Consider the following 21,166-nt stretch of genomic DNA (forward strand, 5'->3'; position numbering starts at 1 on the left):
GAAAATCCCTGAAGTATACTTTAAGACCAAATATTTATTTTTCATTTTCAATCAATCAAGTTTTAAGTAACTGTCCAATAAGTGAAAGGATAGTATGTTGCAGGGGCTAAAGATCCCTGTTTAACACATTGTTTTTCTTAAGTGTTGCGAATAGATTTGTTATTAAAAATGTTCAAAGTGGGCTCACATTGACTGATCCAATCACAATGGAGATTCATTTGTTTATAGAATACTTATGAAATGCCAAATGTGATGGAAATGGCACACCCTTTTATAAAGTTGCTGTTTTGAATAAGCATAATTTGTTACTCCCCCCAAAAAATAAAAAATAAATAAATAAAACTACTCGATATCACTAACATTTGTATGAAAACGACCTTCCGTTATTATATTCTTTTACTCAAATTATGTTGCTCCATCAGTCGTTCTATTTTTCCTGTATTTATTGTGTAATATGTGGTACACTCTTTATATTGTACTGTTTTAATGGGCTGTCTAATGCACCCCAGTTCGATGGGGGACCGATAAAAGGATCGACAAAGAACCAAAGACAGCAGCAGACTGTCAAACATAATCGGTCTCTTGGTGCGATTAGTAACACAGGACAGGATGCTCATATTTCCTTTTCAGTCTCATAAGAGGTGCACGGATTTACTCTCGCTGGATTAAACGTTTTCAAAACACGGGTTTCTTTTTAGCAAACGTTAACATGTTTGATTATTTCGTCCTCGAATCCAATACATTTTGATGACCGTTAACGCTCAATTAGCGAAAAAAGCTTGACCCCTGGCCTCAACAAAAAGAGCACAAAACTCTCGGCATATACATAATGAGCCATTTCAATGAACTCAACTCACACACACACTTAATTTAAGTAGCCTGCACTTGATTTGCACACTGTCAATGGAATATTATAGGCTACGTGTTAAAACACGTTCTTATGTTAAGCGCGTTTTGTTATTTTACCAGCTCCTTTTACAAATACCATACTTTTTACTGGCAAGCATGCCAAGATAATTTTACAAATATATTACATTATAAACAAATCCTAAACAACGGATTAAAATGATATCTAGTTTGCTGCGCATATGGAGGCTATACTATCGTTACACCATTGGCACAAACCTCAGAGCGAGAATGAATGACACTTCAAAGCAAATAGCACAACGTGAAATATGGCCAAATTACAAGCGACTGTTCCGTGCCATTTCGTCAGCCCACATTATATACGATGAATAAACAGCCCTAAACAAACGAATCATTTAGCTGGACTGATCATTAATTGCCCTGTGGAACGAATAAACTCCCCACTTAATCCTCCCATATATCCTTGAATTTAGAAAACAGCTTGGAGAATACAATGCATGTTTGTGCAGGAAACTTTTTCAATCACAATTTCAAAGAATTATAGTGTGGGTATGAGTTAATACTGTTTTCTTTTTAAATGATTTATGGTGACTTTCAGGATTATTTCATGGCAAAGTGGGCAGGGTAAGTAATTACAACCCAGGAAATGTTATTTTTGTCTGAATTTAAGTATAGGAAAGACCTATGAGTTTAAATCTTCTCCAAATTAAAATTACAAGGATACATCAGTATTTTATAGTCTCGCTCATATGTAAATACACTGTGAACAGCAGCCTATAGATCTTTTACATTTTAGTTCTTTTTTTTTTTTTTTTTTTTTTTTTTTGAGGAACTTCCCCTGGATTACCTTTAATATACTCCTGTCTACATTTAAAAGTAGCCAGCATTTTGCTACAAACTTCAGAGTACTGATCCAGAACAGATTTCAAAAATTGTAATAACAGCATTTCAGGGATAAATAGATCTTGTGTGATAATTTACTACAGGTTCATCAGAAAGCATCAAAACCCTGCATGCTGGATATGCATGGAAAGTTACAGACATATTTTACAAATTGCCCTCTCTTGTGGTACCCATCTTATTAATTCATTAAATGTTTACATTTTATATCACCTTCCTTAATGTGCTGATAATGTGAGGTCTGCTCACATGTTCATACTTGGGGAAAAGAATAAGTGCAAGAGAATCAAAACATTATTGTTACACAAGCAAAACTTGCTATCATTCAATCCATGCACTACTTTGCATGTATGAGGTGCCTGTAATGTCATCCGGCCCTGAGCAGACTTAGAGTTTTCCACTACTCCTGAACTGGCAGTTTCTCCTGCTCAGCATGTAATGCATGTGTGTGCAGAAGTAAGTCTGAGAGTGAAAAGGATTTTGCTTGTTTGTGTTACTCAGTACCAATAAATAAAAATAAAATTATTTTATTTTTGTTTAAATAAAAAGAAAAATACAAGATGAAATTAAAACTGAGTGATTGAATGCCACTGAGCAATCAGTGGTGACATTGATATAATTCACTCACCAAAAGTTTCTCATTAGTGAGATAACTACTCCATTAAGTCTCTCTCTCTCTCTCTCTCTCTCTCTCTCTCTCTGGAGCATATCCACCTCTAATACAGTTTTTGAAAATTCGAAAAGGTAGCCTTAAAAGAAGCCCACCCGTTTCCTGACTTCCATCATCACAGGAACTGCAAGGCTGCGAGCCTTCTCAGCTCCATCGATTAGCAGACTCTCAAGATGGCCCCTATCGGCCCTCAGTCTCTGGATTTCAAGCCGAATGGGTTCCAGCTTCTGTACAACAGCGTCAGCTACAACATCCTTGTACTGTCCGGTGTCCATACCTTCAGCCAACCTCACCACCTCCTCCACGCTCTGCCCAGACACAGCCGAGTGCATGGAGACTAGATTTGACACACCCGGCCGACTCTCAGGCTCATAGGTCACTTCGGAAGTGAAGTCCGTCACAGCCCTGCGAATCTTGAGGACGATGTCGTCAGGTGTATCAGTCAGGAAGACTGTAGCTAACTTTTGGGGGTCTGACTTTGACATTTTAGAGGATGGATCCCTGAGAGATTTCACCTTTCGGGTGGAACCTGAGAGTTAAAAGGCATGAAAAGTTTAAGGAAAAGTTCTCCAAAATGTAAGCTCAGTAATAATTTACTCACCCTCATGTCATTCCAAACCTGCTTTTTTGTCCTCTCTGGAGCTTGACAGTTGTGGTCACTGTCGTTGTAGGAAAAACTTTTGTGAAAATTTTGCTTTTTGTTTGTTTCATTGGGGAAAAAATGACAGCACAAAGGGTTGGAACATTATGAGGATAAGTAAATAATTATGGAATTAAAATTTCTGGATGAACTATCCATTTATAATCTTTCACCAGCACTGCAATTGACTGAACACAGATTTAGCTGTGATGCTTCCTTAAAGAGATAGTTCACCCAAAAATGACTCACCCTCATGCCATCCTAGATGTGTGACTTTCTTTCTTCTGCAGAACACAAATTAAGTTTTTTAGAAAAAATATCTCAGCTCTGTAGGTCCTCACAATGCAAGTGAACTTTGATGGTCCAAAAAGCAGATAAAAGCAGCATAAAAGTAATCCATAAGACTCCAGTGGTTAAATCCATATCTTCAGAAGCAATATAATAGGTGTGGGTGAGAAACACATAAATATTTAAGTCCTTTTTTACTATCAATCTCCACTTCCACATTCATGTTCACATTCTTCTTCTTTTATCTTTGGTGATTTGCATTCTTTGTGCATATCGCCACCTACTGGGCAAGGAGGAGAATTTATAGTAAAAAAAGGACTTAAATATTTCTCACCCACACTTATTATAATTGCTTCTGAAGATATGGATTTTTAACCATTGGATTACTTTTATGCTGCCTTTATTTGCTTTTTGGAGCTTCAAAGTTCTGGCCACCATTCACTTGCATTGTATGAACCTAGAGAGCTGAGATATTCTTCTAAAAATCTTAATTTGTGTTCAGTAGAAGAAAGTCATACACATCTGGGATGGCATGAGTGTGAGTAAATGATGAGAGAATTTTCATTTTTGGGTGAACTATCCCTCTAACAATATTAATTTGTTTCAATATAAAAATATCAAAAGGCAGCACTCCAATGTGCAACTGATTCATAGCACAGAAAGGCAATTATCCGCTTATTATAAGATACATTTCAGTAAATTAGTATTACACATAGTGACCAAGAGTCAAACATTTATTAATGTGAACTAAAGACTCTAAGGAAAGTAATTGGTTTGTATAAATATTTTTCCTTGTAAGATCACAACACAGATGGGCTCTAATGGTCGGAACCTTGATTTGGTTTCATAAACTTTGGCTGCAGGCACTGATCAATAGCAGTCAAAGATTTCCCTCACATGTAAACAGAGCAAAGCGAACTGGTCCAGATCTCTCCTCATCCCAACTCTCTGTCCACACGGAAGCCTTTGTGAAGTCACTATGAGGAACCACCCCAAAATATATTATCACCCCATCACTCAGAAAGAGGAGGAAGAGAACATTCCTTTAATCAAAGAACCATTCGCACACATGGCTGGTTTTATTTTGTGCTTTCATGATGGCGATAATTGCAGAGAATGAAAGCCTGTTGCTCAAAGAAGACCTTGCCTAACTGATAGTCCAACATGCCAGCCATGTGTGTGCTTGATTGTTTGTGTGATGGGTCGACAGTTGTGTGCGCATCTACAGATGTAACACTCACTTAGGAAAGCAGAGAGCTTCAGCAGACACACAATAGTGCTGACTAGTCTATGTGAGTGTCTGCTGAATGACACAAAGTAATTTGTCATAACTGTCCTCTCTTTCTTTTTTCAGGGTTTGTGCCCAGATGGATCTTTCTGAGAAAAACAAACAGATTAAAATGGGAAGTTAACGTAATAAGGCAAAATGAGAATGCCCAAAAACATACTGAGTAGGGCACGAGGCTCCAGAAAGAACTCTCCGAACTGGTTGTTAAAGATGCGGGCCAAGTCCTGGGCAAGTTCCAAGTGCTGGATCTGGTCTTCCCCTACTGGCACATGTGTGGATCTGAACAACAATAACATTAATCTCTGAACAGAATCGCAGTCAGAACACAACAGATCAAGACGGTAACCAGTCTTACTTATAGAGTAGTATGTCTGCTGCCTGTAACACTGGGTAAGTATAAAGTCCCACACTGCCTTCATTCTTCTGTTTGCTCTTCATCTGTGAGGAAAAGAAACAGAGGATTTGCCACTGGAAAGTTTGACATAAATCTACAGCACCTTTCATTACTTTGGGCTGCAACTGCCTATTTGTTTTTATATTACAATGATGTCTAACATCGAGTGCTACTCAGTCTCCCAGTTCGGGTTGTATGAAGGAGTTTTGCCACATTAACACACACAGGCAGCATCCAAAGGCCACTTTACGCCACGTTTCACATGCACTCAGCTGTTGAGTAAACAGTTAGGTGTTTTCCCTGCAGCGGTGGAAGGCTTCTGGCCCAGCGCTCTGTCTGCAGCAATATAAAAGGGTTGTCCTGGGTGAATCACAGTCATTATCAAGCCCGGTGTCTCCCTGCCAGGTCCACCCACCCTCGTGACCAGCATTGGAAAAACCTGTCACTGAGCCACATTGAGAACAAACAGAGGAGGGAGGCCTGAACATTTACGCTGGCGTGATACCATCCTCCAGCAGGGCTCTAGTGTTTCTCTTCAATATAGACAAATGAAAGTTGTGCGCTTGCCTTTCTTCTGGTGTGCAATTTAATACCGTTTTTCAGACTAAGCATGTGGCAGTTTAATTGCTGCCTATAAATGAGGCATGCAGCAAAACCAACTCTCTCTAATTACCTTCCATTGAGGCAGGTGCCTTAAACGAGGCATGCTGGTGAGGCACCCTAGGATCCATGAAAGCTCTGCATGCTCTAAGACCTGCAGAGATAAACTGTAAGTTTAAATAGTCACACATAAACAACATGGAGAATATAAGAGAATAATGTTCATCCTATCAAATAAAAAGAATAATTTACTAAAAAATGAAAATTCAGTCATTATTTACTCACACTTATGTTGTTCCAAGCCCGTATGACTTTCATTCTTCTGTGACGCACAAAAAGGAGATGTTCAGCAGAATCATTAACTTCTATTATTTGGAAAACAGATGCAATGAAAGTGAATGGTGACTGAGACTAATACACTGCCTAGCATCTCCATTTGTGCTCAATGGTTTTGGAACATGAGGGTGAGTAAATAATGACAACATTTTAATTATTGTGTAAACTATCCCTTGTTACTCTTGATAACCACTGTTCATTGCACATAAACTGTGCATCTCCATAGTGCCCCTGTGTGGCAATAAGGAGAACAACAGGGTGCTCGCCACCTCCCAACAGGTGCACAGTGGCACAGTAAGAAGGCCTTTCTACACCCAGACTTTATCACAACTAGTCAAACTAGTCCTTGTCTCATCATAAAACCATTTGAAAGAGCTCACTTGATCGCTTTTGTGCAATCTACACATTGCCCATAAGACCTCCAGCTCCAGAGAACGGTGCACACAGATTCAAAAGAAAAACACACCTCAAAATCTTTGTGCTTCAGAGAATTAAAGTTTATGGGCACTGCCGGCATGGCTGCCATCTTTCACACTCACAAAGGGATTCTGAGGCATCTGACGAAAACCCCATGGGGAACGAAAATAAAACGTGAGTTTACAGCACAGTGCAGAAAGAGATATTACAGCTAGCTAATCTAAGTGTGAGGGTGAGACAGCGGATAGGAAGTTGACTGAGGGATCACTGCAGAAAATCTGATATAGCAGTAGGGGCAATAAAAAGTTTAAAGAGTGGTGGATATCTCAGCTGACAAATTTTCTAATTGTTTAATAATATACAGTGCATCCGGAAAGTATTCACAGCGCTTCACTTTTTCCACATTTTGTTATGTTACAGCCTTATTCCAAAATGGATTAAATTCATTATTTTCCTCAAAATTCTACAAACAATACCCATAATGACAATGTGAAAGAAGTTTGTTTGAAATCTTTGCAAATTTATTAAAAATAAAAAACGAAAAAAAAATCATGTACATAAGTATTCACAGCCTTTGCCATGACACTCAAAATTGAGCTCAGGTGCATCCTGTTTCCACTGATCATCCTTGAGATGTTTCTACAACTTGATTGGAGTCCACCTGTGGTAAATTCACTTGATTGGACATGATTTGGAAAGGCACACACCTGTCTATATAAGGTCCCACAGTTAACAGTGCATGTCAGAGCACAAACCAAGCCATGAAGTCCAAGGAATTGTCTGTAGACCTCCGAGACAGGATTGTATCGAGGCACAGATCTGGGGAAGGGTACAGAAAAATGTCTGCAGCATCGAAGGTCCCAATGAGCACAGTGGCCTCCATCATCCGTAAATGGAAGAAGTTTGGAACAACCAGGACTCTTCCTAGAGCTGGCCTCTTCCTAGAGCTGGCCGCCCGGCCAAACTGAGCGATTGGGGGAGAAGGGCCTTAGTCAGGGAGGTGACCAAGAACCCGATGGTCACTCTCCAGCATTTCTCTGTGGAGAGAGGAGAACCTTCCAGAAGAACAACCATCTCTGCAGCACTCCACCAATCAGGCCTGTATGATAGAGTGGCCAGACGGAAGCCACTCCTCAGTAAAAGGCACATGACAGCCCGCCTGGAGTTTGCCAAAAGGCATCTGAAGGACTCTCAGACCATGAGAAACAAAATTCTCTGGTCTGATGAAACAAAGATTGAACTCTTTGGCCTGAATGGCAAGCGTCATGTCTGGAGGAAACCAGGCACCGCTCATCACTGACCAATACCATCCCTACAGTGAAGCATGGTGGTGGCAGCATCATGCTGTGGGGATGTTTTTCAGCGGCAAGAACTGGGAGACTAGTCAGGATCAAGGGAAAGATGAATGCAGCAATGTACAGAGACATCCTTGATGAAAACATGCTCCAGAGCGCTCTGGACCTCAGACTGGGGTGAAGGTTCATCTTCCAACAGGACAATGACCCTAAGCACACAGCCAAGATAACAAAGGAGTGGCTACGGGACAACTCTGTGAATGTCCTTGAGTGGCCCAGCCAGAGCGCAGACTTGAACCCGAATGAACATCTCTGGAGGGATCTGAAAATGGCTGTGCACCGACGCTCCCCATCCAACCTGATGGAGCTTGAGAGGTCCTGCAAAGAAGAATGGGAGAAACTGCCCAAAAATAGGTGTGCCAAGCTTGTAGCATCATACTCAAAAAGACTTGAGGCTGTAATTGGTGCCAAAGGTGCTTCAACAAAGTATTGAGCAAAGGCTGTGAATACTTATGTACATGTGATTTCTTTCGTTTTTTTTATTTTTAATACATTTGCAAAAATTTCAAACAAACTTCTTTCATGTTGTCATTATGGGGTATTGTTTGTAGAATTTTGAGGAAAATAATGAATTTAATCCATTTTGCAATAAGGCTGTAACATAACAAAATGTGGAAAAAGTGAAGCGCTGTGAATACTTTCCGGATGCACTGTAGGTAAAGATACATTCCGAGTCAGTCTAAGAAACTGCTGAAAAATCACACACACACAAAAAAAAGACTTGAGAAAAAACTTTTTCTGATTTGACATTATAAACCTCAGGCTTATAAATAAGGTGGCTCCATAAATCTGTTTTTGTTTTGCTCCCAATCATGTCAAATGTAATGGAGTAAAATTTTGTGTAGATACGACAAAGCAATCAAAAGTTAAAGCATTACAAAAATAATTTATCCTATAGTGTCCAAAAACGTCTCCACAAGCCACTCCAAACAACGAAAACATATAATTGTACAGAAGAACTAATTACACATGCAAACACAACAATGACTAAAGGTTTGCATTGCATGCATTGTCCCGAATTAAAAGGTTGTATTAAAAATGCTTACTAACAAAAAGAGGACAAAATTATCTTTTAAAAATACCTCTAAAAAATACTTAAGTTTAATACAGTAAAGAAATTCACTGCAAAAAATCAAATTGTTATCAAGTGTTTTTGTCTTGTTTTCCATTTAAAATTATCTAAAAATCCTTAAAACAAGATACATTTACTTGAGAAGCAACATATAAGATATTTAGACTTGCTTTAAGAGAATGTATCTTAAATATAAGTGTATGTATATGAGTGTGTTTTTTCACTTGGTTATACTTCTGTGAGTGCAGTAAAGACAAAATGTACTTCTGTTCAAGATCTATTCTCTAAAAGCAAGTCTAAATATCTTATATGCTGCTTCTCAGGTGAATGCATCTTTTTTTAAAGGATTTTTAGATATTTTAAAATATTTGTATTTTTAATATTATATTCAACATTCTCAGATAATACTTTTTTCTTCTGCAGTATAGCTGCGAACGTAAATATATGCTGTTTTAAAGGAGTTTTAGATATTTATATTGGAAAACAATCCCAAACAAAAACAAAATCAAAAACGTATTTTGTTGCAGTGTATAATGGGGCGAAGACTACCCTCTCTCACCTTTTTGTTCATTTCAATCCATCTTTAACTCACAAAAACAAACAAACTCTCTCTTATTAATAAAGCTGCGTATTGCCATTTTTCTTCACAATAATAAACACATAGTGACACATATATTATGATTCAATAAGTCGCGAGCCATCACGTTATAATCTAGCTGCATTAAGCATGCGTGCTCGAGGGATGAGGGTCCCCGTGACAGAGTGTGCATCACCGGATGCAGTTCAATCTTTCCCCTTAGATCGGGACACTTTGCACAACTCATAGAAGAGGCGCAGAGAAATGGCAGTTTCGGAGTTTGTAGTTATTTACATGATCTGCTGCCATATTATTTGAACTTTATTAAAGATATAACGCATTAAATATAACTGCATTAAAGATGTAATGCTGGGGTGTTTCCTTTAAAGAGCTCCGGCTTCATTATCCCACAACGAGAGTGCTTCTGTTTTTACTTATTTTGTATTTTTGCATTATAATTTCCTCATACTTTGCGATCTACATTACCTGAAGCTGTTTGGAAAGTTTAGAGCACATCTGGACTTTGAGTTGTGTAATTCTTCCTCTCCTCAGTCTGGCACGAACTGCAGTGCATCATCATTAGAGTTTAATGTGATCTCATGTTACATTAAATGAGATCAAACGACAATTCAATAACGAAATTTTTTGTCGACAATTTTTTTATTGTCGGCATTGTCGATAACGTTGACTAATCGTTTCAGCCCTACTGGTGACCATATGTAACAGTCACCAATCACATGTCTCTATGTCCAAATATGGATGACTTTTTCCACCGATCTGAACCCAATCCGATTGGTTTAGCATTCCATGATGCTACATCATTTGCGATGAAGTCATTTGACCCAGGAAATCTAACGTGTTTTCAGCCAGATTGCAAGACACCAGATAGCCAGATGCTGTGTGCACTATGCACATTGTGCTTTGTGTCAATTATCTAATGATCTATACATCTGATTACCTTGTGTGTGGGCTCGTTTGAAAGATAATCGCTTCCTCTAAGTAATGGTATGTATTTTATGTTCTGTTTATTTTTCGTGAAGTTATAAGCGAAAATGCAGCATATGAGCAACAGCTGTTCACATGACATAAATGTCAAAGACATATACCTAGCTATTACTCGCTATATTTTTGTTGGTGAGTAAAACAAATAGGCTGGTTGTATTCTATTCTTTGAGAGCCTTCTAACAACACATGACACGTGACTATTTGATCAGTTTGATGTTTTTACTGATTACAATAATATGTACAGTGCAAAATTATCAATAAATTATCAAAACGGAACACTTCTGATTTGTCTACAAATTTCAAAGCACTTGTTCAGTGGCCAAAATGTCTACATGCATTGTAAATTAGAGCTTCTAAGCTTTAAAACAACACCTATTTTGTGTTGATCAAGACTGTAGTTATTAATATTTTGATAATTTTATTTTTCCCGAGCCCGGCGACAGGCCCGGGCCTATCCGAGCTTAAAGGGTTAATGAAAATCTAAAGCGTCAAAAAGGGTAATATTTGCTTAGAGTTACGCACAGAGTTCAATAATAAAATCTGTCTGTTGCGTGGATATTATTCCAGTAAGTGCAATACATCCCAGACAAACAGGCACACAAACACATACATACACACATACATACAGCTATAAAATGAAGCCCTAATCTTAAGATTCGATTGATTTTAGCTTGTCACCATTTTTTCAATAAATCAAGTGTTTTTCTTGGGCCACAGTATTGTTTTCACATGTGGAACAGTCTTGAGCTCGTATGTTCGATGGGAGGTCCTCAGTCCTGCCAAGATATGTGGCATGAAGTCAAAATGGAATAAAATCAGGGTGAGTTTGTGTTTGTGTGTGTGCTTTAACATGCTCGCTGCAATGTCCAGTGAGAAAACACATGACTCCACAAATCCGACACACTTTCACTCTCCTGCATAACACACACAAACACACACAGCTGAAAGTATCAGGTGGCTGACAGGAAGAAAATGTCCACTCTTATTACAGTTAGCCGTCAAAAGTTGCTCTGGTCAAGAGAAAATGTGGTAGACAGCTAGTGAGTTGCTGCGTACAGTAAAATCTATTATTATCCTCCACTTTCTGCTTCATGTGGTCCCTTTGAAAAGAATGGTGGAGCCGAATCTGTGTATTTTCCCCAAACTGAGAATTTGTAGAGCTCATAATAGAGATAGGAATCGGTTTAATAAAATAAGCATTTGAATCAAGCCTTAATTAAATAAATATTTGGCAATGGAAAATATTTTTTAGCTGACTGCTAATTGTGCAGCCCAATAAAACGACCCAGCGCATTTTATAATGAAACTTCTGAAAAGTAATTTTAAAGGCACCTTTGACATATTTTAGGCAGTAGAATCAAACGAAGCTGACTTCCATACTAAAAATATATAATATTATATTATATTATCAGAAGGGATGCTTTAATGTGTTTACTTGGAAGCGAGTCTTTCACTAGTAGTGGAAGGCCTGTATATCTATTCACCTGAGACTGCTGGAAGAGAATCGAGCGAGTCGGGTCAATGCCACAAGCCAGCAGACTAGCCGCCATGTCCAGGATGTTTTCTCGGAGCAGCTGAGGGTCCTGAGGCTGGGTGATGGAATGAAGGTCAACAATGCTGTACATCACTGAACTGTACTCTCCCTGCAAGGCCACCCAGCTCTCTAGAGCGCCCAGATAATTCCCCAGGTGAGGAACACCTGTGGGCTGGATTCCCGAGAACACCCTCCCTTCATTGGGGCTCTATAGGGAAAAGTGAGAGGCAGAAAAATGGTTAGTTTAAAAGTCTGATAAGAATCAAGACAAAAATAACAATCATTTAAGAAAGGAGGAAGGGTATAAAAGTGGGCTAAAAGGGTGAAGGAAGTTTAAAAGGGAGTGCTTGTGGAGTTCTCCTGGCTGACAGGAGGCAGGGGAGAGAGGGGACACCCTACACAGTTTTATGAAAGTTATCAAAGCGATAAATCCAAGGCATTTCTCACACTTACAGAGCACCCTACTGGGTGAGAGAGTGCTAGAATGGAACTGCTCCGCAGCCAATGAAAACATTGCACACTTTACAGCCAGCCAATAGGAGCTTATCGTGGGATAACATTCGCAGTATTGGTCATACCCAAATAAGCAATAGCGAGAAGCAGAGCAAAAGTTGTAAACCCATAAATTATTTTGGAGATCATGAGGAATAAAAGAATGTGCTCACAAATGCTTGAACTGAAAAGGAAACACCCTCCTCCTTCAAGAAAAAAAAAAAAAGCTTTTTGCCCACCCTGGACAAATATTGTTACTAGCAGGCCTGATTGGAACAGGTTCTGGCAAATGGTGGTCTAAGGTGAGCTAAAAAGGCTAATCAGCTGTTTTCCGATCTTATGTATTCATTCTACTGCACTGTACCAACATAGAAAAAAACAAATTTCAAAAATTCGAACATTTTAACATTCTAAATTTAAAAAATACACATTTAAAATCTTAACTTTTTATCAATTTTAAAATTAAAAAAATTCTAAATTCAAAGTTACTAAGAATGGCTAAATAATCTTTAATTCAACATATACTCTTTAAGCAGAGATTAATTACAACAAAGTTCACATCATGACAAAAGATGTGAGCACCTGCATCATATGTATGAGTTAACCCATTTACCCTCACTGGGAGATAACTAGCTGATCTTAAGACAGTTTGGCTTGAGGGAAGCCTAGCTGCAAGAGAATACAATCACTGATCCAAAGTCATTAGCTAGTCATCCTATATATATATATATATATATATATATATATATGAAGAACAGGCTATTTATTTCATTACTGGGTGAGTAATTGCAGTGTAGTGGCCCGGATGCACAGGGCCTCTCGGAGGTGTCAGAAGTGATTTGGGGCAGAACGGAGTCTGGTTCATGTGTGTTCTCACCTCGCGCTGTTTCCCTCTTCCCCTCCGGCCGATAATTAACCATCCAGACATGGTAATGGTGTCATTTGAGACAATCACACATAAGCTGAAATAACACTAGTTCCAACTACCGCAGGAATAATCAGCCTATCACACCTCCCATCTACCGACATGAAGGAAAGTCTGAAAAATCAGATTTTTGATATCTATCTATTTTTTATTTTTTTTGGTTGGCTGGAGGGATGATGGAGGGATTTTATACAAGAGGTGCATTACATAATACCCTCAAAAATCCCCATTTTCCATGTTATTCTTTGTCAGGTTTGCTTTATTATTTAGACTGACTTGTCAGGTCGAATGAAATGTACACTGAAACAAAATAATTTTCTTAGTCTTGAAAATATAAAAAAAAAATATTTAAACATCCTACAAACAAGATACAAAATGTACTTAAGACTTAAGTCTTGTTTTCAGAAAAATCGAACAAAATGTAGTATGGTCTATCCCTGAAACAAGAAAAACTATTTATCAAAAAAACAAACTTGTTTTCCTTTTGAATTCGATTTATTTTTCTTACCCCACTGGCAAACAGCCTCTTGTTTCAAGCACAAACCTCACTGGATTTAGCTTGATTTCTCTGAAATCACTCTAATCTTATGTCATTTTGCTTCAAGTACATATATCTTGTTTTAAGGATGCTTTGACATTTTTGCTGGAAAACAACCCCAAAATACCGAGTGAGAATTGTTTTTCATTTTCAGTGTAATTACTGCTATTGCATTCTCATTTGCAGTCACATCTACACATTTTGCTGCTGTTCACTGACTCGGATGGACTCTTTCTCTCCATCAGTTTGCCTTCCGTAATCCCTCCACCCCTTCTTTTTATGTCAGAAGCAGTAACTTCTCTCCTCATACTTTACCCTGACAAACGCAACACTGTTATGACACAGTGCAGCAAAGTGGCGAAATAATTTTATCCACATCTACCATATGGAGTATATATTAAACTGTAAGTGTGTGTGCACACCAGCTGATAGGGTTACATACACTACGATCCCTGTTGTTACTCATGAAGGTACTTTCTAGCAGTGGCGATTTCTCAAGGCCAGCAAAGCCTTCCCTGCTGGTGTAACATGCCTAAAAAATATTTTTTCATCCTTTCATTCTCATTCTCTTTTTGCCTATGTATTTTCAATCGCTTTCTACTCCTAATTCATCTACAAACGAACAGCAAAAAACAAAAAGTTTATTGAATCAGGATTTATTCCTCGGTGCTTACAAGTGAAGTCCCAAATCACAAATCGCATGTCCGAAGCCATGCTCCTTAACTGAAGCAGCGTGTGAGTCTGAGCTCCACCCCGTCAGGCCTTCAGAATTTCAACAGAATCCCTCATCATTGTAAGTGAATAGGCATCTTAAGTCAAATTGTCAGATTCATCAGCCAATCAGATTGATTTATTTATTCTTGGTGGGTGTGGTCTTTAGGATATGTCCCAGTCCAGGCCTTCTAGCTGGCCTTGAGTGACGCAATCACGCTTTAAGTGATGTACCTAATTTGAAAGTGAAGAGCACGAGATCTTGCTGACGAGACAGCTGTCATCACTGCCACATCATCATTGAGAAAGAGATCCTTATGGATTTAAAAACCTGAGATGTTCTGCATGATTATGAAAGGAGGGCTGATTTTCTCTTCAAGCAAACTGGTAAGTACTTTTTGCATTGTTATAGCAACATCAAGAGTATTTTAAGTGTAAATTAGGTTGCTTGAGCATTCAGTGTTGGATCAAGTTTTGAAAAGTAACCGTGTACCCTGACAAAACAAAATATATTGCAAGCAACATTTACATTGCAAATATTATTAGAGAGATTTTTCTTGGTATTACACCTCCTTGGTTCTGGCTTTCATGCGTGGACGTGTTTTTAAAATTTCAATTGGTATTATTAGTTGACTGCCACATAATTTATGATAGGCATACGGCGTCTTATTCATTGTGGAACTGTGTTTTCTTAACGGCATGAATCGCACTGAAGGCCTAGACTGCCACTGCTTTCAAGGAATAATTAGTTGTGTCTGTGCTGGAACAGTTTAACTCAGGAAATTAGGAGCCTAAATTTGTCTTCAAAGAGCTGAATACTGTATCATATAAGAACGATACTGGGTTTACAGTCTATCCTGCTGGTGAGTAAAAGTTCATGATTAGGTCCAGAGTGTAGTGAATGTATTACAGGATGGAAACACAGTATGAGTGATGGAAAAACAGAATCAGATCACACAGCGTAATATTCCGCTGTAGAGCAAGGCCTCCATTAGACTGAATAACACTTAATTCTTCATTGCGAGCAGATTAGGTTAGTTGTGAAAACAATAACCTCATATTTTGCAATACTACTAAAGCTTTCCATGTTTAGACAGGATTTTTGTCTTGGGAAACGATTCTAAATGTTCTAAGGCAGGGCTATTCAACTTTGGAACATTCGGGGGCCACAAAGCAGGATCCCTTGTAGTATTGCCTATATTTTGATAATCCCATGAATTAAATACTTTACAAATAAAAACTAGTTTATGTAATTTGATTTTCTTTTCTATTTGAAACTTGGATGCAAACCAAAAGATATAATGAATAACAAGTCTGGCATTAGTGCAAAAACAACTTCACATTATGCAACATTTATGTTAAAAACATAAGACTCAAAACAGTGCTACATTATAAATCTGACTGGATGAGCCACATTTAAAGCCATTGTAAATAGCTGATTTACGTATGCACACCTGTAACCACATATAAGCTATCGTCTATATTAATGTGGCAAGTTGAGATGTTGCAAAGTTGCTTGGTGTAGGATTTTTTTAATTGCGGCACGCACACAGTGGTACAAACAGTACAGAAGAATCTCGGTTGACACAATTCTACCATTGCATGGTACAGCTGTGCTCAAAAATTTGCATTCCCTTGGAGAATTGGTAATATATGTACCATTTTAAAAGAAAACATGAGAGAGCAGGCAAAACACATTTCTTTTATTTCTTATGGGATTCATATTCAACTGTAGGTTATAACAGAATGGCACAATCATAAAACAAAACATGGCAACAAAGAAAAAAATGAAATGACCCATGCTCAAAAGTCTGCATACCCTTAGTTCTTAATACTGTGTATTGCCCCCTTTAGCATCAATGACAGCGTGCAGTCTTTTGTAATAGTTATCTATGAGGCCCCAAATTCTTGCAGGTGGTATAGCTGCTCATTCGTCTTGGCAAAATGCCTCCAGGTCATGCAAAGTCTTTGGTCGTCTTGCATGAACTGCACGTTTGAGATCTCCCCAGAGTGGCTCGATGATATTAAGGTCAGGAGACTGTGATGGCCACTCCAGAACCTTCACCTTTTTCTGCTGTAACCACTGGACAGTCAACTTGGCCTTGTGCTTAGGGTCATTGTCATGCTGGAAAGTCCAAGAACATCCCATGCGCAGCTTTCGTGCAGAAGAATGCAAATTGTCTGCCAGTATTTTCTGATAACATGCTGCATTTATCTTGCCATCAATTTTCACAAGATTCCCCATGCCTTTATAGCTCACACACCCACCAAAACATCAGTGAGCCACCACCATGCTTCACAGTGGGTATGGTATTCTTTTCACTATAGGCCTTGTTGACCCCTCTCCAAACATAGCGCTTATGGTTGTGACCATAAAGCTCTATTTTGGTCTCGTCACTCCAAATTACAATGTGCCAGAAGCTGTGAGGCTTGTCAAGGTATTGTCGGGCATATTGTAACTGGGCTTTTTTGTGGCATTGGCGCAGTAAAGGCTTCTTTCTGGCAACTCGACCATGCAAGTATCGTTGTATTGTGCTCCTTGAAACAAACACACCATCTTTTTCCAGAGCAGCCTGTATTTCTCCTGATGTTACCTGTGGGTTTTTCTTTGTATCCCGAACAATTCTTTTGGCAGTTGTGGCTGAAATCTTTCTTGGTCTACCTGACCTTGGCTTGGTATCACGAGATCCCCAAATTTTCCACTTCTTAATAAGTGATTGAACAGTACTGACTGGCATTTTCAAGGCTTTGGATAACTTTTTATATCCTTTTCCATCTTTATAAAGTTCCTTTACCTTGTTACGCAGGTCTTTTGAGAGTTCTTTTCTGCTCCCCATGGCTCAGTATCTAGCCTGCTCAGTGCATCCACGTGAGAGCTAACAAACTCATTGACTATTTATACACAGGCACTAATTGCAATTTTAAAAGCCACAGGTGTGGGAAATTAACCTTTAATTGCCATTTAAACCTGTGTTTGTCACCTTGTTTGTCTGTAACAAGGCAAAACATTCAAGGGTATGTAAACTTTTGATCAGGGCCATTTGGTTGATTTCTGTTATAATTATGATTTAAAAAGGAGCCAAATAATTATGTGATGATAAATGGCTTCATATGATCACCATCCTTAAATAAAAGACAGTTTTTTTTTGCATGATCAGTCATATTTTCAAAATCAATGCCAAAATTTCACAATTTCTGCCAGGGTATGCAAAGTTTTGAGCACAACTATATATATCATCTCCTTATTAACATGGTAAATAGACATTTTTGTGATCATTGCAGTTGCTACGATTATGAAAACATCACATAGGCCACAAAAAATGGCTTGAGGACCGTGTGTTAAGTAGCGAGTAGTACAGTGTCATGGACTGGCAAAATTATCCAGTATTTAACAATTTGTCGTTGTCATTATCACAGACATTTTATACAGCCTGATCTCAAGAAATTTACAAGACAATAGAAACATTTTTGCAAATGAAAATTACGGGCTTCATGACATGTTTGGCTGCAATTTCCCGGTGAAATGTCCAGTGGGGGGCACCAAAAGCGAGTTAAATGATGTTGTAATCAGACAAAGTTTTCAAGGTTAATATTAGGTGGATCTTTTAATGAGTAAAACGTACCTCCCTGACCTAAAACTTTAACCTAAACCTAACCAATAGTGTCCTAAAAGACAAATGAGGGGGAAGTGGTGGCACAGCGGTTGAGGCTCTGGGTTACTGATCAGAAGGCCGGGGGTTCAAGCCCCAGCACCGCCAAGATGCCACTGTTGGGCCCTTGAGCAAGGCCCTTGACCCTGTCTGCTCCAGGGGCGCCGTATCATGGCTGACCCTGCACTCTGAGCCCAGCTTAGCTGGGATATGTGAAAAGAGGAATTTCACTGTATATGTGCAAATGTATAATGTGTGATAAATAAATATAATTATTATAAAAAAATGAGAGGTGAACAAAACAGACATCCTTACCCTAAACCAATGCCTAAACCTAACAGATAGTGTTCAAAAGTATAAATAAGAGGGCCTGGGTAGCTCAGCAAGTACTGACGCTGACTACCACTCCTGGAATCTCGAGTTCGAATCCAGGGTGTGCTGAGTGACTACAGCCAGGTTACATGGTGTAACCTCCTTGTGGTCACGATTAGGGGTTCTCGCTCTCAATGGGGCACGTGGTAAGTTGTGCGTGGATCGTGGAGAGTAGCACGAGCCTCCACATGCTGTGAGTCTCCGCGGTGTCATGCACGGCAAGCCACGTGATAAGATGCACGGATTGACTGTCTCAGAAGCGGAGGCGACCAAGACTTGTTCTCTGCCACCCGGATTGAGGTGAGTAACCACGCCACTACGAGGACCTACAAAGTAGTGGGAACTGGGCATTCCAAATTGGGGAGAAAAAGGGGATAAAAAAACAAGCATAAATGAGAGGTGAACAAAACAGACATCCTTACCTTTAACCAACACCTTAACCTAAACCCGATAGCATTTTAAAAGCAAATTCGACATGAAAAGCACATTTACTGAAGCAACCACGTCATTTTGTGTCACTTCTATGGCACTTTCGCTTTGAGCGTCCTTGGCTGGGCTCGAGGGCTACCGCGGAACTTAATCATCTCGGAATACGTGTGTAAATGTAGGTGGGTCTGTAATACAAGTGTTAAAATGTAGAGTAAAAGTGTTTTGATGTAATAACATGGCAGAGTGTGAGTAACAGAGCAAAAAATATGTGTTTATAAAAAGTCATAAACAGCCATAGTATCCCTGATTTGTGTGAAAGTGTATAAACGCACAGTTGTTGTAGAGCCTCTAGTGTTAATTTAACCAGGAAACTGCAGCAAAAAGTAGAAAGCGGCACATAAAACTCAGTTTGCAAAAATTTAGTTATAGTAATGTTCATTCTATGAGACTATGTTGCTTTTATTACATTCTCTGATTTTAGATCTCTGAATGAAATAGAGGTAATTCAATCACAAAATAAGCACTATAAAATAACAAGACAGATGTGCAGAAAGAAATGATAAGAACCCTGAAAAGCAGTCAGACCATGGCGAAACAGAGAGCCTAGCTGGACTCTGGCATTCCAGCAGAGATGGCTATCATTGCATGCCAATTCCAACGCAGCATTTCACCACCTTTTATGGTTCCGCAGGAAGGCATCAGCAGCTCAGTAAATGTGGAGACCTCTCTACAGGAGCCTATATCAGAAAGGGAGTGTGAGGCTAGATCTGAACGGCACCTCTGACCCTCCCGCCCCAGTCCAGTTGTCCCCCACTAAGTTCCAGACACACAGAACCTACTGTTACTGTGTCTATCAGTACAGCCCCACTCACCCTATTAAAACAGACATCACGCTGAACAGCAGAAACACATGCTTTAATCCTGCTACTCTCTAACACTCCACCTCTCACACTCTCAGCTGGGTCACCAACAAAGCACTACTTTGGTGAAGTTTTAAAGGGATAGTTCACCCACTAATACAAATTCTATTAACATTTATTAAACCCGTATGACTGACTTCTGTGTAATACAAAAAGAGATGTTTGGTAGAATGTTAGCCTCAGTGACCATTCATTTTCATTGCATCTTTTTTCAATACACAGAAAGTAAATGGTGACTGAGGCTAACATTCTGCCTAAAATCTCTTTTTGTGTTCCACAGATGAAAAATAAAGTCACAGAGGTTAGTAACATCAAGAGAGTGAGTAAATGATTAAAGAATTTTCTTTTTATGCAGAACTATCCCCTTTTTTAGTGCACCTTCACCTGCTTAACCAGACTGAGACGTTGGGGACTGTGTTTTTGCTGTCCTGAAACACACTCAGCTTGAAGCGAAGTGCGAACGACCCAAAATAAAACAGACGGGGTGAAAAGAACAAGACCTGATTTGGGGGGAAAACACATTAGAGAAAGCATGAGTGACAAAGCCAAAAGAACAGCAAAAGAATGAGCAGGAGACAGAGTTAAAGAAGAGGTATTTTGTGGGGAGGAGGGCAGTGTACAGGAGGTGGCAGGGGCGCAGGAGATGGAGCGTTTGATTAAATCTGCGGTTGACGTTTCGGACAGGTGAGATTGATGAAGTTCCTCCACGCTTCATACTGTGCAGGGAGCGCAGGGAGAGGAACAGAAACATGCAGTGTGAAGAGCCTGGCTGGGGGCCCTCTCACACCGTGGGGTCCCCGGCCTGATTAATGGGGCTGGAGTCCCTTCAAAAACAGCGCTCCCAGCTGAAAGGGCCGCACCGCGCTCCAAAAATAACCAGGACAGGACAGCCGCTCCACTACGGACCGCTGTTCCAAACCCAAACCCCGAACTGTTTAGGACCAATCACTTTTATTTCACTACAATCCACCCACCAGCGCTGATCGCATTACATATTAAAAAGATAGGTTACGCTTTGTCTGACATGAAATATAATTATTTGCGAGCTATACAGAAAAGGCTGCCGAAGTCTCAAACCAAAACCCAAAACCTGGCACAGCGAATAAAAAATGACTCGCATGGATCATAATAGAATATCTGGACACACTATATAAACACCTCTCAGCAAATAAAGTACAAAGCCATC

At 39.3% G+C, this 21,166-nt stretch overlaps 1 protein-coding gene across 1 annotated transcript in view; it reads right to left on the reverse strand.

Moving 5' to 3' along the window:
• Positions 1–2,278: 2,278 nt before the first annotated feature.
• LOC127447026 (tryptophan--tRNA ligase, mitochondrial-like) overlaps positions 2,279–21,166 on the reverse strand; it is a 28,374-nt gene continuing 9,486 nt past the window's right edge. The window contains exons 2-6 of the mRNA XM_051708473.1: positions 11,894–12,151; positions 5,721–5,801; positions 5,009–5,091; positions 4,814–4,932; positions 2,279–2,966 (exon numbers count right to left, since the gene is read on the reverse strand). Of these exons, the coding sequence (XP_051564433.1) occupies positions 2,518–2,966; positions 4,814–4,932; positions 5,009–5,091; positions 5,721–5,801; positions 11,894–12,151 (990 nt within the window). The 3' untranslated portion in view covers positions 2,279–2,517. The remainder of the gene's footprint in view (positions 2,967–4,813; positions 4,933–5,008; positions 5,092–5,720; positions 5,802–11,893; positions 12,152–21,166) is intronic.

Source organism: Myxocyprinus asiaticus, chromosome 10 (genome assembly GCF_019703515.2).
Source record: "Myxocyprinus asiaticus isolate MX2 ecotype Aquarium Trade chromosome 10, UBuf_Myxa_2, whole genome shotgun sequence".
Taxonomy (NCBI): domain Eukaryota; kingdom Metazoa; phylum Chordata; class Actinopteri; order Cypriniformes; family Catostomidae; genus Myxocyprinus; species Myxocyprinus asiaticus.